The sequence below is a fragment of the Euprymna scolopes genome, chromosome 45 (genome assembly GCF_053919585.1).
Source record: "Euprymna scolopes isolate OS-2025 chromosome 45, ASM5391958v1, whole genome shotgun sequence".
Taxonomy (NCBI): domain Eukaryota; kingdom Metazoa; phylum Mollusca; class Cephalopoda; order Sepiida; family Sepiolidae; genus Euprymna; species Euprymna scolopes.
The window spans coordinates 60363337-60390340 of record NC_136526.1 but is presented as its reverse complement, the minus strand read 5'-3'; the positions used below and the strand labels follow the sequence as shown (position 1 = coordinate 60390340).

General features: G+C 38.6%; 1 protein-coding gene across 1 annotated transcript in view; it reads left to right on the top strand.

Annotated features, from left to right (window-relative positions):
- Positions 1-27004, top strand: part of LOC145269209 (uncharacterized) — a 106120-nt gene that overhangs the window by 9775 nt on the left and 69341 nt on the right. The window contains exon 2 of the mRNA XM_080124827.1: positions 131-1680. Within this exon, the coding sequence (XP_079980953.1) occupies positions 934-1680 (747 nt within the window). The 5' untranslated portion in view covers positions 131-933. The remainder of the gene's footprint in view (positions 1-130; positions 1681-27004) is intronic.

Sequence of the window (27004 nt, the reverse complement as noted above, 5' to 3'; positions counted from 1 at the left end):
AGCACTAATTAGTAGAACAACCATGTGAAAGAAAAGATCTAGAATAAGGCTGATTGGATTAAACAGCTATTTATTATTCATTGCATATTTTTTATGTAAAATTTGTATAATATTATTTTTTTCTTCACAGGTTACAGCGGACAATAAACTCATATAATAAACGAGAACGGCAATTTTTATTCTTCTGAACTGAGATTATCACTGATTTCCCTTTAAAGAATAAAGATGAATCAATCTGCAGACATAAAACAGAAACTGGAGAACATATGTTGATGAACACACAGTTAAAAAAATAACTTGTCAGAAAATGCGTTGCATTTTTATATAAAAACATGTTTAGAAATAAACACTACTGCAAAAGCTTATCTTTTGCAAATGTTTGCAAATGACATTTTGCTATAAAATATAATATTTGAGACACTGTCCTCGAGTGCCTAAGTCTCTCTGTACAGGGGTTTGTCAGAACAACCGGGCATGAGGATACTTTATCCATAGAAGTTAACCCTGACCAAATATTCAAAATCGCATCGTATTTGCTGCCCAAATAAGATCTTTCTATGACTAACCCACATTAGCTTTTATGAGGAATGGTGCACCTTTTTCAAGTGATGTTACCTCAAGTAATAGCACGCAGCTGGATACGCCACCAGACAAGATAAATAATTGTCCTGGAATCCAGTAAGACCAAGAGAGCAAAATGAAAGATATACTACAACATACGAATTTGGGGGAGAGGAAAATTATGTTCTCAATTTCTTTACTAACTCCTTGTTTGAGAGATAAAGAACTTAAAAATTTCGAATATAGATTTCAAGTGTTAGCCCCAGGTTGTGGGCTCCTAGATATCTGAGAACGTCAACTTAAGTAAAATAAAACAAAAAAGAAAGAAACCTTTTTCTTGCAAAGTGTGTGGTAAAAACTTTTCCCATCAAAATGGGAACACACACTGGAGAGAAACCTGCGAACATTGACATGCGAACACAAACTGGAGAGAAACCTTTTTCTTGTAAAGTGTGTGCTAAAGCATTTGCACATACAAATCATGTAACGAGACACATGCGAACACACACTGGAGAGAAACCTTTTTCTTGTAAAGTGTGTGGTAAAGCATTTGCACATAATTATAATGTAACAGAACACATGCGAACACACACTGGAGAGAAACCTTTTTCTTGTGAAGTGTGTGGTAAAGCATTTGCACAACAAAATGATGTAAAGTGCCACATGCGAACACACACTGGAGAGAACCCTTTTTATTGTGAAATTTGTGGTAAAACATTTGCACAACAAACAAATGCAACGGTGCACGTGCGAACACATACTGGAGAGAAACCTTTTTCTTGTGAAGTTTGTGGTAAAACATTTGCACATCAAAATCATGTAACAGGACACATGCGAACACACACTGGAGAGAAACCTTTTTCTTGTAAAGTGTGTGGTAAAGCATTTGCACTACAAAATGATGTAACTAGACACATGCGAACACACACTGGAGAGAAACCTTTTTCTTGTAAAATATGTGGTAAAGCATTTGCACATCAAAATAATGTTAGGAGACACATGCAAACACACACTGGAAAGAAACCTTTTTCTTGTAAAATGTGTGGTAAAGCATTTGCACAACAAAATGATGTAACGAAACACATGGAAACACATACTCTTCATAGAACTCAAATGACAACTTGACACTGTCCTCAAGAGTCTAAGTTTGTGAGACGATATCTTCCATATTTTCTGAGGCTAATTTAGCAGAAAGGACTTAAAATTACGTTCATATTTTTATCATATATGTGGCAAAGCATTTGGAGTCAAATCCAATGCTACACATGAAGACATTCGAATCTTAATTAAAAATATGAGAACAGCTAACCCTAACGCTAACATGCTGCCGGCATTCTTTTAAAAGACTTACATACTTAGTATGGGGCAAAAGGGAGAAATCTACCTGCTTTTAAGTCACCTTCCGGCCTCACTCCACTACAGTTTAGATGTAGTTTTCTAAGGATTCTTCCATTATCTAAGATTTGTGTATATGCGTTTTTTCTTTGTGCCTTTAATAAAGCGTGGTCTCAATTGGCAAATATACCCATCTTGGACACAATGTTATTAGGGAAGTCGTTATTGAATATAAGGAATAATAATGACAAAAGATCGACCCCTGAGGCAGTCCTACATTAATATTACACTGTTTAGATGTAAGTCTATTAAGAGCAATCTGGGTGGTCCTCTTGTCTAAGAAGGATCTAATTATATTTAATATCCGTCCAGTTATACCATATTATTTACTTTTTATTATAAGACTTTATGCCAGACTTTGTCAAAGTCATTGGATTTATCAACGGCTACAATCCTGGGTCGCCCACCTTATCATTTAACTACATTGAAGATATAAACTAAAAGGCTTATAAAACGAGATAATGCGTTATTTTCGAAAAACCATAAATAAATGCATTTCATTTAAACTGAAAAAGTCGATTTTTTGGTGTGATTTTCTGAGAGACAACGTGTGGTTCTGAGTGTTAAAAATCTAACAACACCATTTAATAAAAATAACGATTATGTTTCAAATCTGTGATTCTATGTGTTTACTGGTTATTTCAACATGCTTTCTCTTGACTGGTTATTTCACTCTCACAAGATTTCTAGCATCTATAATTTACTGTTTGTAATTGTCTTATGACTAGGGCTGTGACAACAGCATATTCTTTTCATTATTTTTACTCCTGAGTATATATCCATTAATATCTTATATGTTTTTATATAGACGGGTGTGGTTCTCGGTTGATTAATTGTATATAACTGTGTCAGCTATATACCCGAGAGTCTAAAGAATGAAAAGAATATTAAATTTTTTAAAGAAATGAAGTAAAAAACGAAAAGAAACAAAAACATATTCATGTGAGTATTGTGTTTTTTTAAAAAAGTTACCTACTTGTAATTAAAAAAATACTCGAGCTGAGATCGAAACCAAAACCTAAATACAGTGAGTCAAGTACGATAACCATGAGTCCAGCTAAATGTGTTTTAAGACCTACATATACTTAACATTAAGATGCTTTCATGTTTCCCAACCGTGCATGCACACTCATAAAACAGTTGACAAACACAAAACATCTGATGACTCCCACGTCCCAATTTGCTAATTTTTATCTTTTTACAGTCATTTTCTCCGGAAGAAAATCGATTAAAAAATGTTCACGTATCTGAATATCCCATATACTAAATTTCAAGTATGTAAATAAAAAATTTATTGAGTATATAGATTCACTTTTATAGATATGTGTTTATTGTTGTGTAGAAATGTATGCAAATACGCTTCTCATAAAGTTTTATATTTTACATGTCAGATCATCATTTTGGGGTTTCTGGTCCGCACTGAAGACTTAATCGATTATCATTTGCCTTCTTGGATATGTTGATTGATCATATTTTGTTGAGTTTATAAAATTTGTACTGCATTTTTTTAATCTTTACTTTTTAGTTTACGAGCAGTTCAGCCCGGCTTTGCTTGGGCCCCATATACTGTTCATAACTTTATGTGCCTGTGTATATATTAAAAAGTGTGCATATGTATGCTTTTCGATATAATAAGCTTCCTTAATTGCTATAGAGCAAAGTAAGTAGAGACTGCAGAGGTAAATATTTTTACAACTTTTACCCCAATTTTGACCCTTCGACACTTATTGTTTTCGGCTAAAATCAAATTAAAATGTTTGAGCCATGTCCAGTTAACTTACATGTAAAATTTCAAGTGTTTAGGTCCAAAATTGGCGGAGGAGTTTGGTAGAGTTTGCAAAGGTCAACTATTTTTACCTTGACCTCTTGGCTGCAGAACGTTCGCCCAAAAACTGATTAAAAAGCTTGCTATATGCGTGAGCACCCTTTATGTAAAATTACAAATGTTTAGACTAAAAATTGATTAATAGTTTGCAAGAGACTGAAAATTAAAAATCTTCTGAACTTGATACTTTGGCAGCCAAATTTTTGGAAAAAAAACAGTGACAAAACTTTCCCTATGTCTGAATACACTTTATGTAAAATTTCAAATATTAAGACCAAAAATTAGCTGAGTAAAGTGGAAGAGACCACAGAGGTCAATTTTTTTAACTTTCATCCCTTAGCATTTATTGTTTTGGGCTCAAATTGAATTATAAAGTTTGATCCATGTCCAAAGGACCTATATCTTAAATTTCAAGTGTTTAGACCCAAAATTGGCGGAGGAGTTTTGTAGAGTTTTTAAAAGTCAAATCGTTGAACTTTGATCCCTTGACAGTTCAATTTCTAGCCGAAAACCGATCAAAATATTTTTCCATATCTCAATACCCCTTATGTTAAATTTCGAGTCTGTAGACCGGAAAATGATACAGTTATTGTATAGGGAAATGTACACAGACAGACAGACACAGAGACATGTTCATTTTTATATATATATATATAGATTATTCTATATTATTTTTTTATATATTCCTTCCCCACATTTTTTCTAAATATTTGTATATTTCTTCTATCTTTCTTCTTTGTTTGATTGAAAATCAAAAATATATACGTATTGTATATTTTTTATTTTTATGACAGTTTTTATCTATATATAACCGTGCTCTTATATTATGAAGAAAAGAATTAAGCTTTGTAATACCATGGTTCAAATAATTTTCACTTTATTTAATAACACATATTCAAACGGCATTTATATACATATATACATGCATATTTACTGAACCACTAATTTTGCTTTTTTAATGCATTTTTATTTATATTTATTTGTTAGTTTTCTCCTTACACATAAGAACAATTACTTACATTACTACTCGAACCAAAATGATAGATAAAAACTGGCATGTTCATTGGCTTTTTCTTACATGCCTTTAGAATATGTAGTTCCCAATACCTTGGTGATAGAATTCAACATATCACAAACTAAAAACATTATTTATTTCATTTTTCATGTGAAGAATAAACCCACAAAAATATATTCTTGCATAAGCAAACAGAAACATGAAACAACAGACACGTCCCTACTAAATAGATATCTCCTCATACCAACCCATATCTGATGATGAAATTCAACGTATCATAAACGCACTAAAAATATTACTTATTTCATTTCTAATGTGAAGAAAAATGCCACAAAAATATTCTTACATAAGCAAACAGAAACATGAAACAACAGACACATCCCTGTAACACACTCTCTCGTGAAGTTACATAAGGACCCCTGATCTTCGAAAACTTTGGCTCATGTTGTCTGGTTTTTCTAGAGGCCGTCACATTGAATCTGATATGATGAAAATGTGTTAGGTTTAGAGACATTGTGTTAAACAAAGATGGCGGCGTAGTTCAGATCAGTAATCAAGATGGCGACCAAGAATCAAATGCGGTCCGTGGCGTAGCAAACGCCAAACTGATTGAATCCAAAATTCAACAATTTTTATAATAATTTTGCGACGTTTTCATTGGTTGTTTAGCAGAGCCGTTGGTTATAAAAATGATTGGCGAATCCATTCGTCTCATACCCCCATCACAAGTTCATTTTGATGGGATGTGTCTCCTCGCAGCTTCGGCTGCAGGGAGCCAGGGTAGTACACGTCAAGGATTCGTCACTTGACACTCAGCCCAACAGTTGAGGGGCCGGGAACTGGCCCAGCACCTGTTGGACTGAGGTACGCCCCCTGGGTAATACCTAGGAGGTCTACCCTCCCAGGTCTTGCCACTGGGCTTTCCGGTAGGGCAAGTTTATTGCTTGCTGCCTGAGGCGCTCCGACCGGGGAATGCCGACGGGGTTACTCAGGCAATTTTTAAAATTGCAGGAGTGTCCCTTCTTTAGGGGAGCCTGCGGGGTTCCCACTTTCCGGCCTTGTGCCACATAATGCTGATGTGGGCAGCATTTAAATATATACCCCCCATCACAAGTCAAAAACATTTTACACCCCCCCCTTTTTTGATATAATGGAAAAATCCTTTCGGATTCAATTTTGGTTTCACTTGAGAAAAGGAAAGAAAAATAAATAAATAAAAATAAATGAACAAAGAAAAATAAGCCAATAAAATAATTGTTTTTTTTTGTATTTTTTTTCTTTTTCTGGTTTTATGGAGATTTGTCTTTATTCTCATCGGTCAAAAAGAATTAATATATTGGTATAATTTGTGCAAAAAGAAGCTATTTTTTTCTTTTTTTTATGGATACATATAAAAATAAACACTTTTTAAATATATATAAACATACAAATAGAATACTTTTCAAATACATATAAACATATGCACACAAATTCACAAATATACATTTTTGTTTTGTTATAACAAATGTTGGCCAAAAAAAAGAGATACAAAAAGAACTATTTGACAAATAGGAAGTTTACAAAAGGGTTTTAACAAATGGCTTTTTTTGTAACAAAAACTGGAAACATTATGTTAGGTATTAATTGGTTAATTTGGTTAGTAAGGTAGAAATGGTCGCAGTTTAACGTCATGCCCGGGACAATTTACATTTTTTTGTGTGTGATTTTAACTGTTCATGCTTCTCCTTTTGGGTTTCCGAAAAGAGATTTATTCATAATTAGATTCCAAAATGTTCGGTTATAAAATGTCTAAATTTTATTCTTTTTATAGGTTGAGTGAAAATAGCGGCTGTATTATTCTCAGACGTCACATAAGTAAGAGTAATAGATTTTTTTCTTATTTCATCCCTTATAAAATTATATTTGATATCAATATGTTTCGACCTTTGATGAATCATAGAATTATTTGCTAATAAGATACTGCTCTGATTATCACAATGAATTACTGTAGGGTTTTTACTTAGATCTGGTTTTAAAGTAGATTTTAGAAGGGTGTTCAGAAAAATTGCCTCCTGCGCGAAATGAGTAAGAGCCACATATTCTGCTTAACAAGTAGAAAGGCCAACAATTTGTTGCTTTTTAGTTTTCCAAAAGATCATAGGTCTAGTCTTTGACAGTCTAAACCAATACCCCGCTATACTCTTTCTATCCTTAGAGTTAGCTCAATCTGAATCCGAAAAGCCTTCTAAATTTAGAGGATATGTGGATTTCTTAAATTTTTTTTTTTTTATTACATTTTCACCCCAAACAAGGCACATTGCCACTTTAATGTAGGGGGCTACTATCAGGGGAAACATCTACTGGGGTACTATGTAGGGATTAGGGCAGCGAGATGTTGGTTCACGTTGCACTTGAACTTATGCATGTCAGTACAGTTGGGGAAGCAGTGACCTGGAATGGAATTCCAAAGTCTAGCAGTTCTGGGGAAGAAACTACTGGAGTAGAAAGATCTTTTACATCTAGGGATCTCTACAGTGTGGGGGTGGGATTTTGTAGCTTGTCGGGTCTGTCGAGGGTGTTCACGTCGTGGGGGCACAAGTGCTTGCAGTTCTTCAGAGCATTCACCATTATAATACTTGTAGAACAGGCAGAGGGATGCAACGTTTCGACGATGGGACAGAGGCTGAAGTTTTGATGCCAGTTTAGGGCCTATCAGATTTGCGACTCTCTTTTGAACCCTGTCAAGGAGCGAGAGACTAGTAGCCGATGCACCGGCCCAAATATGACAGCAATACTCCATACATGGGCGAATAGTGGCCTTATAGAGGTACAGGATACTTTCGGGTGTTAGAAGTTTTCTAGCACGGTAGAGAGAGCCCACCTTCCTCGCAGCGGCCCTGGCAATCTTAAAGATTGTTCCTTGGTTCCTTTTAGGTAACAAAGGATTTGTTTTGCATGTTTAAGGTTTTTAATTGTCGGTTTCGATAAGTTTTGAGATAGCTTTGTTACAGTGTAACATATGTCAGGCCTTGTTGCAGTCATCAAGTAGATGAGGCTTCCTACCATTTCCCTGTATATTCGGTTATCTATGAATTTTGTTTCGGTCCCTATATTTCTATTTATGTCCATTTTGACGGGAGTTGAACGCGGCTTACAATCTTGCAACTTCCGAACTTGAGCAGAATTTTTTAAATCTATTGTGATTGGTTCATAGTCATTGTTTCATTTTCCCTTGTGTCTGGCGTTCGGCTTATATATTTTGTCATTTTCCCCTGTGCACACACATCACAATTTGGGAGATCGTCTGAAGGTATTATTTTCATGCCTTCGACTACATTTGGTAATTGTTTAATATCAGCTGTATTGCAGTGTCCTAGAATTTTATGCCAGGTTTCCAAGTCGTGACAGGCAGTGTTTGAGGGAGCCATACTTTTTAGATAGTATAGTCGGCCATTTTCTTTAATGTCAACTACAGTTCCATTGGGGTATGTCAATTTTGATGTATTTTGGCCAAATTGTACATTCGCGCCTTGTTTAATTGCAGCCTGCACGGAAAATATGTCTTGCTTAAATGTAGGTATGAACAGAGCATTTTTTAGAATACAGTTACAGATTTCACCTTTATTATTTTTTAGGTATATTTTAGCATCGCCTCTTTTCAAGACTATATCATTTATTTGACTACTGTCGGCAAGTTCGACAAAATCACTTTGAGGATTAAAGTTTGAATCAAAATTGATAAAATCAGATTCCTTGGTGATAACGTGCGCTGTAACACCACAGTCTACAAGGAGATTTTTATCGTTTGTGGTATTGTCGAAGTTACATGTGAATAGAAATGTATGTTCTTCCTCAAAGTTCTCAACGTTTTTTTACAGAATCCATTTTAGAGCGTTTATATCGACATTGGAAACTTTTGTGGTTGGGTCGTCCACAATTATAGCAGATAATTTTATTCTTTTTCTCTGGAAAATTACTTTTGGAGAATACGTTGCGGTGAGTTGCATAATTTGGTGGTGTCTGCTTTCGAGAAGCATTTTTGAACTTCATAATATTGCTGGAGTTATTATTGTCCACGAGCATACGTTTAGTCTATTTGTAACTGCGCAATGCCACTTTAAATTCGCTGAAATTTATGGGTTTGTCTTTCTGAGTTATAACAGTTGTAAATGGTTTAAAATAAGCTGGACGTCCCTTGAGGGTCATTGATATCAACAAGCTATTGCTTATTATTTCACCTGAGAGTTTTATGGCATTGGCGGTTGTTTCTGCCCTTATGACGTAGTCGGTAATCGTTTAATCCTCGTTACATTTCAAAGAGGTTAATTCTGTATATAGGGATATTATTTTCGGTTTCCCTTTTGATAAATAATGTTCTCGTAATATGTCGATTGCTTTCCTCCCATCATCCAATGCGTCTCTTATAATCAGAGACAGACATTGAATCCTTAGATATCCCAGAAATTTTACCTGCCACAATTCGAATTTAGATTCCGATCCGTCAAAGAAAAGACGGTGGCTGGGCGCATAACCTGTTAAGTTTTAAGACATTGTGTTGAACAAAGATGGCAGCATAGTTCAGATCAGTAACCAAGATGGCGACCAAGAATCAAATGCAGTCCGTGGCGTAGCAAACGGCAAACTGATTGAATCCAAAATTCGACAATTTTTATAATAATTTTGCGACGTTTTCATTGGTTGTTTAGCACAGCCGTTGGTTATAAAAATGATTGGCGAATCCATTCGTCTCATACCCCCATCACTGCGCCTGATGGGGAAGGTCTCCTAGCAGCTTCGGCTGCAGGGAGACAGGGCAGTACAAGTCAAAGATTCGTCATTTGACACTCAGCCCAACAGTTGAGGGGCCGGGAACCGGCTCAGCACCTGTCGGACTGAGGTACGCCGCCTGGGTAATACCTAGGAGGTCCACCCTCCCAGGTCTTGCCACTGGGCTTTCCGGTGGAGCAAGTTTATTGCTTGCTGCCCGAGGCGCCCCGAGCATTTAAATATATACCCCCATCACAAGTCAAAAACATTTTACAAAACGAATAACAAATCTCACGCAGACAAGAAAGACAACAGACGCTTGAATTCTATTCTAATTTCATAACTCTATTACAGACTTTGTACAAATATATGGTTCAGTTCATAGTAATTTTTAAAAGTCTCAAATCTCTCTTCTCTTCGGAGGTAACACTCTGACAGATCAGATGAGGTGTGTGTTCATCACATCTTCAGGGAATGGAGAATCTCCACAAAATGTGCTCCTTGGAACCAAATGGGAATCTACTTAATCTTCGAGCGGGTTAACATTATATAGTCGGGTGTGTGTTCAGGGTGAAAAAGTCCCCAAACCAATTAAATCACGACACACATTAGGGAAAACCCCAGTTTTCGGGTGTGCAATTCAGCCATGTCGCTAGCTTGCAATCTGGGATCAAAATCAACATTTAATTCCCATGACCTCAGTGGTCAAACCTCGGCATTCAGACAACCATAGTCTGAAGGATCCCCTAGGTCGACAAGTACAGTCGATTATTCTAACATTCTCACATTTCCTGTTGTCCACCTCTCAAACAATGATATATCTCCGATTTTTAAACAATAAAGCAAAATATATCTATATATTTCAACTCAAGTCTTGGAATATCCGCCGTTGCCAAGGATCCATTAAAGCTATCTTAGCATAGTTATCCGGCTCTCCTTGGTCCCTGGGAAGTCTGATCCCCGGAATGGGGAGCAAAACGCTCCCTTATATCAATTAGGTCACATCTCTACTAAATAGATATCTTCTCATACCAACCCATATCTTGATGATGAAATTCAACATATCACAAATGCACTAAAACATTACAATATCCGATTTATTTCATTTCTAATGCGAAGAAAAAAGCAATATATATTTTAACAAAAAAGGGATATCCCACATGCATTCATCTCTAAAAAATATAATTTTTCCCTCTTATTACTCTGAGTGATTTGCCCTTGTACTGACTTCCTTTTGTCATCCATGTATTTGAAGATTTCTCATATCTTCCAATCTATCTGCATTTTTAACGTATTGTGTTGAGAGTTTTATGCAGGTGCACCTAGTGTTTTTCCTTGTAAGTAACTTGCTTGTGAAAAAAGTTCTGGGCAAAAAAACAAAAAGAAAAATTTTATCTTCTGGCTTATCACATCCAAAAACTTCTCAAAATACCCATTTACGTAATTTTTTTCTCGTCCCCTCTCTAATATTTTAAATCATTTTAGGCTAACCATTCGTCTAAATTATTGTTTCATTTTTTTAACGTGTTTTTCGTTTTAATTTTTATCTACTTAATTATGGTTTGAATTCCTGATGACAAAATTTACAATACATTTATACATACAGATTAATTTTTTTCAACAAGTTTGTCAAAACATGCCGACAATTGTCTCCAAAAAATTCATCAAATTAACTTTTCACATGCATTAACAATTTATAACAATTCAAAATATGTTTTTCTAGACATCAAAAGTTCAATATTAATTTTCAATTTTTTCTGAATGACAAAAATGAAAGTTCGGTTAAACACTGGAACACAAAATTCTTACATCATCACGAAACATCCATATAAGCTCAACATTACATATTGTCGAAAAAATAATTTAAAAAACCGAATGTGATAGTACAAACCATTACCTCCCCTTAAAAAACTCTTCAGTAAAGAAGTCTCGGATATACCTTCACTTTCGTTTGACATGGAACTGGAGTTCAATAAAAATGGAGACCGTATTCCACTTCTCATAAATGAATCTCATGTTTTGGTATTCTTTTACATAATGTTTCATGGTGGCAAGCGGGGGTGTTTCCCATTTGGTAAACCTTATGAACAGGTCGTCCCTATTATATACACACGACAGTAAAAGAAATATAAAAAAATAACTGAATAAAATTGGCCACGTTCAGACCGCATGGGAAAAATAAATAGTTGGCGCCAAGCTTCAAACTGTGAGTAAGCATTGTTGTTCGTGTTTCGTGTTTCAAATGCAACGAAAATAAATAAATACATACATATATATATATATACATTACTGTCATTAAAAAATATATATATACATATATTAGGAAGTATATGTATAAGTTCTCAGACGTTTAAGTCTTCCATGGAAAACACATATACATGTACACTTGTTCTGTCAGTTTATTAAAAAAAAAATAAAAAGTCAGTTGGTAACTGTCTCATCTCTGAATCTTTTGGGGGGTCTGACGACACGTCCAGATCTAGTGGTTTGAACTGTCATATGTTTGCTATAGGTGGACGTGTCTGGCACTCCATGGGGTGTACGTTTGAAAGGTGCCTCTTGCATTGTGTACTGTCCGTCTCTATACTCGATGAACCGTCCCTGGTAGGTTCCTGAGGAATTTCAGTGGAGTGCATCTCTGGATGTGCTATGCTTCTGGAGGGGATTACTCTAAGATGCTTTTTTGAATGCAGATTTCACTCCCTGGATACAGCGTTTACCAAAGCCATTTGACTGCGGAAACTTACGTGAGGATGTGTGGTGTTCAAAACCCAAATTTGCTAATTGCTTGAAATGTATCGAGCTGAAGTGGGGGCCATTGTCACTTATCACTCTCTCTGGAATTCCTTGTTCTCCAAATATTTGCTTTGTCAGTTTAATAACTTCCTGACTGGGGGAACTCCTTCAACACTCTCACAAATGGGAACTTGGAATAATGGTCCGCAATGAGCATAAAGTTGAGACGTTCAATGTGAAATAAGTCGGTAGCCACTATCTGCCAAGGCCTCACCGGAATCTCATGGGGCATCAGGGGTTCAGCACTCTGCATTTTTTGGTGCTGCTGGCGAATGGTACATTGTTATACTATGTTGTCGATGTCTTTGTTAATGTTGTGCCAAAAAACGCAACTTTTGGCTCGGAGTTTACATTTCTCCATCCCTTGGTGCCCATAATGTATTTTCTGTAATACCTCTTGTTGCATCGATTTAGGTATTATTATTCTGTTTGCTTTCAATAATATGCCATTTTCAATGGACAGTTCGTCTCGATAGGGCCAATAAGGTTTCATATTCTTGCCCATTTCTCTGAGAGTGTCGGGCCAACCTTTCAGAATAATGTCCCTTAATTCCCATAGTGTGGCATCTTCACTTGTTGTTTGGTTTAGCTGAGCTAGCTTTTGGGTTGAAAATTGAACAAAATCCACCCTCAGATCCAAGTCAATAGCTTCTTTAGCTTTTTTATTTGGTAACCTTGAGAATCCATCTACTAGTGCAATATCTTTTCCAGGGCGATATACAATTGTCATATACCCCTGCAAACGTAGTAGCATGCGTTGGAGGCGAGGTGGAGCTGCAACCAAATTTTTTAAGTTGATTATTTCCAAGGGTTTATGATCACTTTCCACTTGGAATGCACTTCCATAGATATAAGTCCGAAATCGTTCGCAGCTGCAAAAACTGCAAGGAGCTCCCGCTCTATGTTGGCATACCGTTGTTCAGTTTCTGTTAAGAACTCGGATGCAAAAGCTATGGGTTTACCTCCTTGCAGGAGTGCGGCGCCGAGTCCTTTACTTGATGCATCGACTTGGATAACAGTTTGCTTGGAAGGGTCGAAGTATGATAGCAACATGTCTTTGCAAATTAGATCGTTGATTTGCTGGAGGGATCTCTGGTGACTTTCTGTCCACTGGTATTCCACTTCTTTCTTTAGGAGATCTCTCAAAGGTGCTGTGAGATCGGACAGGTGTGGAATGAAAGGTGCCATATATGTGATGATTCCCAACACCCTCTGCAGGTAGGTAGTGTTTGCTGGACTAGGTAACATTTTTATTTCTGTTACCTTGCTGGGATCAGGGTGCACACCATTCTAATCATAGATTGCGCCAAAAAAACAAATTTGTTTCTTATTGATGGCACACTTTTTGCGGTTGAAGCACAGTCCTTCCTTTTGAGCAATTCTCGTTAGATTGTGGAGGTTCCTATCATGCTCCTTTTTGGTTTTTCCAAAGACAATGACATCGTCAACTAGCCCTAAGGTGCCAGAGAACTTCTCCAGAATCATGTCCTCTGAGCAAATACATCCTGTGACATCACCAGACCAAAAGGCACCCGCTGGAAACAGAATCTTCCAGAAGGGGAGTTGAAAGTAGTCAACAGTTGTGAGGCTGCATCTAGTTTGATGGACCAATATCCATTCTTGGCATCAAACTTGGAGAAATATTTGGCACCAGAGAGTTTATGTGCAAGTTCTTCCATTGTTGGGGGTCTTATAATGGCATCTCATGATGGCCTTGTTTAAATCTTTTGGATCTAAACACAGACGGAGCTTTCCATTGCCTTTCCGCACATAAACCAAGCTGCTGACCCATGGTGTAGGCTCGGTTACTTTCCGTATGATGCCTTGTTTTGTCATATTTTCCAATTTGGTCTGGATTTCCTCCCTCATATGTATAGGACATTTTCTTTGTGCATGTATGACAGGGGTGTTGTCTGGTTTCAGGACAATGTGATATTCACCCTCAAAATTGCCGATATTGTCAAAACGGTTTGGGTACATATTTACCAGATCCTGTGTTGACTCCACTTCTCTCCAGCAGCTTCCATCTCGACGACAGCAGGTGATTCAAAATTGCCTAGTCACCTATCACTGTTTGTTCCCTTGAGGAATACCACCAACGAAACCCAACTCGTCCCAGCGACTCCTTAGTGGCAACAGCGGTGGCGATAATCCTCCTGTTCCAGTCCCGGTCGTCATCCCTCGACCGTACCAGCATCTAGGCCCCTGTACCTGTCCGATCATGATCAGGCCAAGACTCCAACCTCTCTAACACCTGGATCCCCATTCCGGCCTTCCTAACGCCCAACTGACCGTTCCGGCTCTGATTGATATACTTATTCACCTTGACCCTCAATAAACGTTTAAACTGAATTACTTCGTTTGTTCTCCTTCCATATGCTCGTGTTATTCTATAACAAATCCGTTCATTGTCCCTCTGAGAGGTATTTACCGAGTGCATACGGTTGCCGTGTTTCCAGTGTTTGTACTGGTCCCTTTGTGCTTCTCCATTTCCTGGTTTATTACCTCCATCTTTCCATGTTGTGCGTGTCGGAAAACGTCCTGCTGCGTTTTTATTTTTGCTTGCACAGACCTTAGCCCAATGATTTTGTTGTCCATACGCAAAACATATGGTACCCCATGCTGGACATTTTTGCCTCGGGTGGGAGCCTCCGCATCTGTTACACTGTTTGTACTTGATTGCATCTATTTCATGCTTATTCTGCTCTAGTTCAGCCAACTGTCTCATGTGGGTTATGGAAACTTCATGTGTCCTACCACAGTTTATAGCTTCCAGCAGTGTCAGTTGTTCGCCTTTCGCTAGAAGCTGCTTTTGGAGTTCTGGGTGCTTTGTTCCTGATATAACCTGCTCGATGAGGCGTTCCTCCATTTCCTGAATATCCCGGAACTTGCATTTCAATGTCAGCGATTTACACCGGGCGAGAAAGTCATCGAAATTCTCTGATTCCTTTTGATTATACTGGCGAAGGTAAAAACGAGCCATTCAGAAGTTTAATTGCGGCTGCAGTCTTTCCTCGAATTTTTCCCAAATTATTTCTAGATTATTCCTGTCGGCCTCTTTTTCGAATGACCAAGTGCTGTATCTTTTAAGGCCTTCTTCTCCGGACAGTAGCAGGATGTGGTCGACCTGTTTTTCCAACGAAATATTTTTAACTGAGAAGTAAAGATTACAACGTTGCTTAAATAATCGAAATGCTTCGGTTAGGTCTGAGGACGACCAATTCATCGACGTTTCGTTTGTAGCCATTGTATTTATTTATTTCGTTTAGTTCCAGAAGATATAAATTCAGTCTTCCGTTTATTTATTTTATTTATTTATTTTTTTTTAATAAACTGGCAGAACAAATGTAGATGTATATGTGCTTTCCGTGGAAAACTTAAACGTCTGAGAACTTATACATATACTTCCTAATATATGTATATATTTTTTATGACAGTAATATATATATATATATATATATATATATATATATATATATATATATATGTATATATGTATATATATATATGTATGTATGTATTTATTTATTTTCGTTGTATTTGAAACACGAAACACGAAAAACAAAGCTTATTCACAGTTTGAAGCTTGGCGCTAAGTATTAATTTTCCCATGTTGTCTGACCGTGGCCAATTTTATTCATTTATTTATTTTTTTATATTTCTTTTACTGTCGTGTGTATATAATAGGGACGACCTGTTCGTAAGGTTTACAAAATAAGAAACACCACCACTTGCCACCATGAAAAATTATGTAAAAGAATACCAAAACATGAGATTCATTTATGAGAAGCGGAGTAGGGAGTACGGTCTCCATTTTTTATTGAACTCCAGTTCCATGTCAAACGGAAGTGAAGGTATATACGAGACTTCTTTACTGAAGAGTTCTTTAAGCGGAGGTAATGCCTCATACTATCACAAGGCCCACCTCTTCGTAGTAGAGATACCTAGGTGTAAGAAAGCTTTTTACTCCAATAGTTTCTTCCCCAGAACTGCTAGAATTTGGAACTCCCTTCCCGGATTCTTTTTTTTTCCAATTGTACTGACATGCAGAAGTTCACGTGTAATGTGAACAAACATCTTGCTACTTATCTCCCTTCATAATGTATCGCTTTATATCGAATTCCAAAATGTAAGAATCGTGCAGCTTGCTCTTGTTTTGTATGCCCGTGCTAAGGATTGAATCAAAAACGTATTTTAGGGTATTATTAGAACACATAAGGAGTTTTCATTTATATGCTTTACAGGTCATTGCATATCTCTAGTCCTATTAACCCTTGGACTTCGATGGTATTTTTACACACTTTGCCTACGATGGGTGTGAATTTTTCACATCACATAAAATCAAGTGTAGGTTTTGTAAAAAGAATTTTTCATCAAAAAAATACAAGCATTCAAGCATGGGTTTCATTCATTGATTAATCCAGGGCAAAGAAGCATTCTATAGTTCTTGTAGAAACCATTCTTGTGGAGAAAGTGGCTACTAAGAATCAAGATGGCGCCCGCATGCGTTTATGTGGAAAAAAGTCCCGGGGAATCTCGGAGAATCTCGTACCCTGATTCCATAAATAACGAGAAGAGGAAAGCGGGACGATGCAGTACACGATGTAACCCTAAGGAACATGTTGACAGAGACTGTGTCCAGAGTGACCAGTGATGACCCCGTTCAGGGGGGAAAGTGGTGCGTCAGCGGGAATGAGTTCACAGTCTGGGTGGATGCTAGTTCACTGGCCCTTGGAGTTGCTCTTGCAGTTAATGATTCCATTATTGAAGATGCCTGTTGGCTTCGGCCAGAGAATGATTCGAGGCACATAAACCTGGCCGAACTTGATGCCACATTGAAGGGCGTTAACTTGGCGCTTCAATGGCACGCCAAGGTTCTACATATCATGACTGACTCGGCATGCACTCATCGGTGGATAACCGATGCATTAAGTGGAAGAGCACGGCTGACGACACGAGCATCGAGTGAGATGTTAATTCGAAGACGGCTTGCCACCTTGGTCAACACCATCACAGAGTACGACCTGACCGTGGAGGTAATGTTAATCAGGTCTGCGCTCAACAGAGCAGATTCTTTGACAAGAGTCCCTCAACGATGGCTTCTGGCTGGTGCTCGGAGAGATGCTGATAATCTGCAAAACACATGTGCAGCAGTTGTGTGTAATGTGGATGCAGTGCGCATCATGGACATTCATCGACAGTGTGGACATCCTGGCATCAAGCGGACACTGTACTTTGTCAAGATGATTGATCCAAGAGTAGGAAAAAAAGATATCCGAAGAGTGGTGGAAAGTTGCAAGGCCTACCAATCCATCGACCCAGCTCCAGCACGATGGAAGAAAGGCGAGTTAGGAGTGAGTGGTAAGTGGCAGAGAGTGGGCATAGACATCACACACTACGGTGGCAACCACTTCCTTACCCTCATCGATTGTGGGCCTACACGTTTCGCAGTCTGGAGACTCCTCGGGCGCCAGGACTCTTGCAACATTATTCGCCAGCTGTCATCCGTGTTCTGTGAAAGAGGTGCGCCCGATGAAGTGCTGACGGACAACGACCCAGCCTTTTGCAGCCATCAGATGAGGCAGTTCTAACAAGAATGGGGTGTGCGGCTGCGGCTTAGATGCGCTTATGTGCCTTCTGGCAATTGTATAGCTGAGAGAAGCCATCGCAGCATCAAAACAATTGCAGCCAGGAAGCAGTGCACCATCGCAGAAGCTGTGTACTGGTATAATCTCATGCCAAAGGATGGCGTCTCGAGGAACGGCGCCTGCAAACGCAATCTATCAGTACCATGTCCGAGAAAAAGGAATCCACCCCGATACAACTGTGGCCACTGAGATAGAATGGAATCGATATGCCAAAGGGGATGCTGTCTGGGTGAAGCCGCCAGGAAACCGATGTACTGACAAGTATAAACGAGGCACAGTGACCGATGTGGTGAGTCAGCAGTGTGTCCAGGTTGATGGCGTACCCCGTCACGTTAGGGACCTACGGCCGGCAACACATGTACCACCTCCAGTGAATGATGAGAGTGATTCTGACTCTGAGACGAGTGGGCCATCGCTTTGGTTTGCACCCTCCCTATCAAGCAGTGACTCTGATATCAGTAACCTCCACAGAGATGAAGCCTTCCCCGACCATCAGGCGGTTAATGAGAGCGCACGCGAAGACGAGAGCAGCACTGTCCCCCTTCATAGAAGCACCCGACGGTGGCGATCACCACCCCCTGTCGTCTCTGTGATCATGAGATCAGGGGGGAGTGTGGAGAAAGTGGCTACTAAGAATCAAGATGGCGCCCGCATTCGTTTATGTGGAAAAATTCTCGGGGAATCTTGGGGAATCTCGGAGAATCTCGTACCCTGATTCCATAAATAACGAGAAGAGGAAAGCGGGAAGCGAGACGAGTTTGAGTCATGAAAACGAACGGACGTGTGTAAAAGAAGAGGTAGAAGAAAAGAGTGTGGTGAACGAAACAAACAACGACTCGGTTGAAATTAGAGTTGTAACGAACACAATTCTTGCTGTTCTTTGTAATGGAAAATGGTGTTTAAAAATTAACAGCCAGCGTGGCCTAAGGGTTAATAGAACTCATGAACATAATGCCAGAGATGATTAACACTAAAAATTGATGATCACAACATATGTAAAAACATATTTTGTCACCACCAAAAACATTAATGGAAATGCCAAAGCCATTTTTCTCAACAAAATTTCTATTTTTTATGTGCGAACAAAATGGCTACACCTACAGACATGACAAATATCTTTTTATCATTGAATGTTTAATAAACGCTTTATGAGGTATTCTTAACTTTAGGGAGGATAAAAGTAATAAAAAAGAGAATTTAAAGAATAGTGTTTGTACAAATTGTTCCAAGATATCACATTCTGCTACATATGGTCAGAATAAGTGATTACCATTTCGAAGCCCTACGTATGAAGAACACATAAGTGCATGGCGTCATGACACAACAGCACACATGCATGAACAAAAGAAAATCTCTTACTTTTCCTTCCATAGAAATACAGTAAAAAGGCCGCAACATTCGAGAACACCTGTATATAAAGATTTGCCGTGAAAAACAAAGTCATTTCTTCTCATTCTTTTCCAAAAACTAGATATGTCCAGAATAAATCCGTTATTATTAGACATTAAAACGCCGTTCTGCATTTACATGCCTTGCATATGAACGCTAATTCTCATCATGGAATGTGAGCACCACAAACGAGAATTCATTTCACTAATCCTGCATTATGGACACTCTACACAAGAAAATACTTCTGTCGGAATGATTTAAACTAATATTCCTAACACATAAAAAATGTTGTTTATTTCATGTTAATAAAGTAATTTTGTATTCTTTGTCAAATGTCGTTATTTTCCAAAGTTATTTTTATTTTTTTATGTGAGGATGTGGATTGGTGAAACCCTTAATCAACGATCTCGTTAACTTCGACTGTAATTGTCCGGCGACCACACAACCATGGTGCTTAAAATTTATAGAACCTGATTATAAATTCGTTAACACTGACTCAAAATCTTACAATTAGTTACTCTGAAGTGAGTTACCACAATTGCAATGAATTGAATCTAGAAAACTCTTGATCGGTAGCAGATTGGTGGATATATTGTATATATCCCCCAGTCGTACAAAATAGGAAAAACAAATTGAATTGAGAAAGAAATGAACAATGCGTTAAATTGAAATAAATGAACTAGAATTTATTTTGTGAAGAAACAAATAAAAGAAAGGATACAGTATGTGTTTAGTTTGACATGCGTATCTCGCTGTTAGCTGAGGAGATGGAAAGTCTATTGTTGTAGAGAGAGAGAAAGTCAATCCAGGCCATGGAGAGAGAAAGCATGTAAGGTGTACGTACTGTCTGTTGGCTCTAGCCCCACACATAGTAGCAGGGGACGTGGAGCGTGCAGGCGTGCGCCCCTAAGGGAGCGATTGGTCGGTCAACCGCTTAGGTCAGGAGCCGAATCGAAAAGAGGAAAAAACAGCTCAGGTCTCTTGCTTTTGTAGTTGTTTCCAGCGTCTTTGTGCATGCGTTGATTTCCTTTAAAGGGGAAGTGACGTTCCCCATGTGTGTGTACGTGTGCGCATATGTGTGCGCATATGTGTGCATACATGTGTGTATGTAAGCATATGTGGCTCTGCACATGAATGTGAGTGTATGTACGTGTGTATGTGCGCACGTATGTTTGTGTGCAGGTATGTGTATGACAAGAAAAGTGGTTTGAAATGTGAACTCGTGTTTTGTGTGAGACTAGAAAAGCTCGCACAATACTCCCCTTCCCAGGAAAAAATAGCCAGTGTATATATATATATCTATTGTTTTTTTAAATAAGTAATGTTTTGGGCAATTGACTTTTCATCCTGTTCTTTTTTTTTTTGCTGTTTGTGTGGTTGTTTCAAAAACGGAATGTGTTCCTAAAAAAGTATTTACTTGCGCGTGAAAAAGGCGTTTACTCTTTTTTTAGGCTGACATTTGTTTGTTTTTATTTGTGCTGACATGTGCAACAAGTTGATTGTATAGTGAAGTGAATTGTTCGTTTGGAAGGAAAATTTTTGTTTGTGTTCACGTGGTGTGTCCAGTTGGTGGTGTCTTTGCAAGTGAGTCTGTGGTAGTATGTGTACATTGCCTGTACGAGAGCTTGTTGCACATTTGTTTGTGTTGAACGGTGGGTGTCCAGTTGACGGTGTCTTTGCAAGTGAGTCTGCGGTAGTGTGTGTACATTGTCTGTATGGGCGCTTGTTGTGCATTCGTTCATGTTGAATCAGTGTCCAGTTGCCGGCTGTTAACGAAACTTCCAGGAATGAGTTTATCCATGTGCGTGGTGCATCTCAACTCGTATTGTTGATTCAACTTCTTCCTATGTGTTAATAGGGATATACTGTTTTTGTTACTTTGTTGTTGCATCTGCTGTGCGGGAGAGAATGTGTATAGGCCCATGTGATTTTGCTCTTCACGTTTGTTGCAGGGTAATGTCAGGAAACCATGAAAAATGCTTGCCGAGCTCGAATTTTTTAAAATTCGGTATGAAGTCGACAGCTCCGTGCTTATTTTTCTGAGGGGTTTCGTCATTGTTGTTTGTTGAGATTCTTGTCGGTAGTAGTTCACTTGTTTTTCTTTGTTGAAATGTTCGTTTTTTTGTCTATCAAACAAAGTGCACGTCTTGCTCAAAACAATTCAGTTACAAAAAAGTAGGGTCACCATTCGTGTTCATTTCACATCAGTCGATTGTCGGTTTGTTGCGGGACTTATGGTGTAGGAGGAAATGCGTGTTCATCTCATGTTCAGGTGTCACCCATTTGTAGCAGACTGGTGGATATATTATATATATCCCCCAGTTGTACAAAATAGGAAAAATGAATTCAGTTGAGAAAGAAACAAACAACGCGTTTATTGAAATAAATGAACTAGAATTTATTTTGTGAAGAAACAAATAAAAGAAAGGATACAGCACGTGTTTAGTTTGGCGTGCGTCTTTCGCTGTTACCTGATGAGAGGGAAAGTCTGTTGTTGTAGAGAGATAGAGAGTGAGAAAGTCAATTCAGGCCATGAAGAGAGAAAGTGTGTAAAGTGTAATACTATCTCTTGGCTCTTGCCCAACACATAGTAGCAGCATATCGCCACTTGGATGTCAGAGGCTACTATTTGGGGCCATGTATAGGAATGATTAACAAGATATTTGTTTATGTTACATTTAAACTTCTGCATATCAGTACAGCCAGGGAAGCAGGCAGTGGAAAGTAAATTCCAAAAGTCTAGCTGTTTGAAGAAAGAAACTATTAGAATAGAAAGCTTTCTGGCATTTAGGGACAACAACAGTCAAGGCGTGAGGTCTTAATGCTAAGCGGGTTTGTGGAGGGAATGTACGTCGAGAGGGTACAAGTGAAACAAGTTCATCAGAACACATTCCATTAAAATATTTGTAAAACAGCAACAGTGATGCAACATTGCGGCGATGGGACAGGGTCTAAGAGGGAGAGACTATGCGCCAGCTCAGATGTGGCAACAATATTACATGCATGGGTGAATGGTGGTCTTGTAAATGTACAGGACACTCTCAGGTGTGAGTAGTCGATAGAGGGAACCCACCTTCTTTGCAGCAGCCTTGTAATGTCCTCTATGTATTTATTCCAGTTCATATTGCCCGCAAATATTAGGGCGAGGAATTTGAAGGTAGAAATCTCAGGTAGGGTACTATTTGTCATGGATATAGGAGGTTGGAGAGGTGTCTTGCAATTGTTAAAGGAGAGCAGCTTAGTTTTACTAGAATTAAATGTTACCATCCATTTGCGGCCACATTCGACTATAGTCTTGAGGTCATTTTCTAACAATTCTGCCATTTTCTTAGATTTATGTACATCTCTTTTTCCCTAATGCATATTATAGAGCGTTGTATCATCAGCAAATATACCCATCTCATACACAATAATATCAGGGAGGTCGTTTATGAATATCAGGAATAATAATGGTCCAAGGATTGACCTCTGAGGCACTTCTGCATTAATGTTATGCTGCTTGGATGTAAGTACGTAACTGACAACCTGTATGCTTCTATTCTCTGAGAAGGATCTATTTATATTTAGTATACGTCCAGTTATACTGTACGATTTAATTTTCATTAGAAGCCCTTTATGCCAAACTTTGTCAAAGGCCTTGGATATATCAAGGGCTAGAGCTATAATTACGCCCGCCTTATCCAGTACATGGTAAATGTGTTTAGAGATGACTGTTAAAATATGTGTAGTAGAACGACATTGCCTAACTCCATACTGTTTGTCAGAGAGAAGATTTGCTTGATTAATTAAGGTCTCAAAGATTTAAGCGAAGAGTGGGAGGAGACTAACGGGGCGAGAATTGAGAGGGTTGTTCTTTCACCAGAATTCTTGTACACTGGTACCACAGCGGCAATCTTCCAGATATTTGGGAAGCAAGATTTAGTGAAGCATTTATTGTAGAGCTTGGAAAGTATCGGAACTAGATTGGCTTAACATTTCTTAATTAGTAATGCAGTGATGAGATCAGGCCTACACGCCTTTGAGATGTCATATTTTTTTAGTCGCATGCAAGCAACTCTATAAGTCACTCCGTCAGTCGGTCGTCGGTCGGTCAGCCTGCTGGTCGGTCTGTCGGTCTGTCTGTAACACTTTTTGTGCCTGGCCTTTTTGGTTAAGATCAAAGGTCTGTTGTTATTAGATGCTGTTCTTAGCTTTTTAAGCTTTTCTTGGCCTTTTAGCCAAGATCAAAGTGTAGCATCTCTTCTTACTACCTGCTGTACTTATGTTTGTAATTTTGTGATATAAAGTGGGATATCACTTTTCTGTATTAATTTAATGTAAAATGATCACCCACTTTACAACCGGTCAGTCTCAAAGCCATTCAAGTCATTCTCCAGATCATTCAAGTTGTTTTTGAAGGGTTCCAGTTATTTTTTAAGCATTCGAGTGATTCTTAAGGTCATTCAATTCATCATTAAGTTCATTAAAGTCATTCTAAGTCATTTACTTTTTATTTATTTAAGTCATTTCAGCCCATTTTTTGGTCATTTTAGTTTATCTTTAAGAATTTCATGTCAATCCTACATTCATGCATTCATTCATAACACGAGAGCACGCGACTAATGGCTATCGGCCTTGTTATGGTATCGCGGACATGAGAAAGGGTGATTTTTACATCATCTAATGTGGCTTCAGTCTGCATAGGAAAATTTGGGAGGGAGTTGTTTGTTGGCTCTAAAGTGGAGTTGGAGGCGAATCGCTGGGCAAGCAGTTCCAACTTCACCATTGCCGTGCATGCAACCTTCTGGTTGTTGGTCAGTGGAGGAATTACTGATTGTCCTTTATTCACTGCACTAGAATAGATTTTTTCAGAAATCACGAATTCCTATCTTTGGCGATTCTATGCATTACCTGAATATTTCAGCATGCTTTCTTTTTGCTGTTGTTATTTCACTCTTACAATGATTTCTAGTATCTCCGAAGTTTTGCCTATTTGTATTTCATTTTTGACGTGCAAATAAGCGGCGGAATGTATTGTGTCTTTGTGCAATGGCATCTGGACAATCTGTAGTGAACCATGGGGAGAGTGGGGCTATCTATAATACTCCCGTGTGGGAACATGTGCTCCAATGCCCGCTTTGCACCATTCAGTTGTCTTACTGACACACTATTCAGCAGGAAGCGAGAAGATATTGGTCCACGGGGTCATCTCGGATGTGTTCTGTAATTCCTTCCCAGTCAGTCCTGTTGTAGTAGCTTGTTGTTTTAAGCAATGATTCCTCACCTTGAGGTTGGGATTTAAATGAGATGACAACTGATACCACTATGGGGGTCGATGTTTCCTAGTGGACTGTAAGCATTAGTCACAAAATCCTTAGGTACTGTGGTGAGAAATAGGTCTAGAAGTAAAGCCTGCTGTGGTTTCCGATCTTGTAAGGGAGTTGGGAACATTACTGTGCGTGAGAGAACGGGCTATAGAGAAGCTATAAGTAGAGCGTACAACTACATTTGTGTAACCTGAGAAACCAAGCTAATCTTTTATGGTGGGCATTAAAGGGATCCTGTACTGTCAGTCGGAAACAGCAGCCAGACAAACTGTCAAACAGGTACCCTCAACCTCTCAAACAAAACTGGCCCAAACAAGTCGGGTGAGCTCAAGTAGCATGCAAGCAAACCCAATTTGCTCAGTTTCTGAGAGAAATTTAAAATAGGGAATAGGGAATGGGGGAACGGCGTTCAATGTCCTAGTCAGGAAACAAGGCCAAGCACAGGGTGGCTCAGGTGAGTTTCTGGTATTGTACCTCTACGCCTGGCTAATAGACAAAGAAGGAGTGGGAAAGCCGGCGATAGGTAGAGAATATCTACTCCTTAAGCAAGGTAGGTTTGCAAACCGGGGATTTGTTCAAGTCACCAGCTCCAGGAAGGTTGTCGTCCATCACTGAGGAGACCTCCCTTTCCCAGTTTTATTATCAGTTTTCTTTCTCTTAGATGGACGATCTGACAAGATCTACAGGTCTATCACACCGAGACGGATAACTGCGCCTGGTTTCTACACCAGGTATTTCTACACTCCCGTATGGATGAAGATATTGGGTATCTTACTTTAAAGTTTTTATCTGTTCTACATAAATAAGCGTAGGATTGGCGATAGATTCTCCTCCAACATTTACAAGAAATGTTATCTTTCAAGTACTGCGAGAAAACCTATCTGCTCTAGCAACTAATTTGTATAAAAATGTATGAATAGGATATTAATTACTTGGATATGTAAGAGCAAAGAAACAAAAGAAATGGTGGGACTAGATCTACATAGAAAGGCTACAAAAAACACGGATAGATAGATAAACTTAACTTGGTATTCTTCGAGTGACCCATGTTGGTCAGCTAAAAGATCAGTGTCTCAATGTGGAATGAATTGAGGTACAGAGATTAGCGTTTATTTGAAAGCCGAGAGGGAGGGATTGAAACAGGGATGGCGGCAGTGAAGGAGAAGGAGTCCAGATAGCTGCTACAGATATCGCTGGCGAGAGGTTAGTGACTGTTTACTACTGTTGCTGGCTTAAGCTGCTGGTGTTAAGTGAACCCGCAGTAGGGGGCTGCTGTTCTTGACGGGGGAAAGTTTACTGTTTGGCGGCCTCGCCAGTTCTCAGGTGGCTAGCTGCTACTACTGATGATGGATTAAGCTTCTGACGTATCAAATCGCAGCTGATAATGTATTTCAGTCGGAATTCTACTCTTATAGTTTTCCATGGGTTCATTATTTGTGTCGATGTTGCTGCTCCTGCTGATTCTGTTAATATGAAGGGATATGCAATATAACAATTCTATTCCTTTGTATTATCCATTTCGTTTATCAATTGTGTGACTGACCTTCTTGTATGGCTGGTATCATTGCTGTGTATTCACACGCACATGTAAATAAAGCTATTTAAGGCCGCTTTATGCTTTTCCAGGCAATAACAGGCCCTTGCTCATTTAGAGAGAAACTATATTCAGATGTGCTCTTCCTGTCTTCAGAATTTCCCCGATCCGTATCAGTGAATTCTGTTGACTCTAGGTAGCTTTCACATTTCCTGAAAGATAAGCAAAAATTTAAATTTCCCTTTAAATATCTGAATACATGTTTCACTGCATTCCATTGTTCAATTGTGGGGTTCTGATTAAATTGTGATAATTTATTTACGACCTATGAAATATCAGGCCTAGTACAGGTGGATAGATAAACTAAGCTTCCTATAGCCTTTCTGTACTTTGTAGAATCAAAGGCAACTGTTTCTTTTGAAAAAACTAATTTCTGTAAACAGGGTGTTTGTCTGGGCTTGCATTCTCACATATTAAACTTTTCCAGTACTTAAGTTCGATGTAACTCAATCTACTTCGAGGAGAAGACATCGTGGCTGCTACGAACAACCTGAAATGGAGTCTTAACATGTCAAACGCATATGACACGTACGCAAATCCTCTCTCTCTCTCGCTCTCTCTCTCTCTCTCTCTCATCTACTTCATATACTCTGGTGTCACGTTGAACAAGTAAAAACAGCCAACCACCACCACATTAGTTTATTTAGTAAATATTAAAACCTAAAATTGAAATTCCTCCCCCTCTTCTACTTACCCCTGCCTTTATCTCCCTCTCTCCCTATCCCCTCC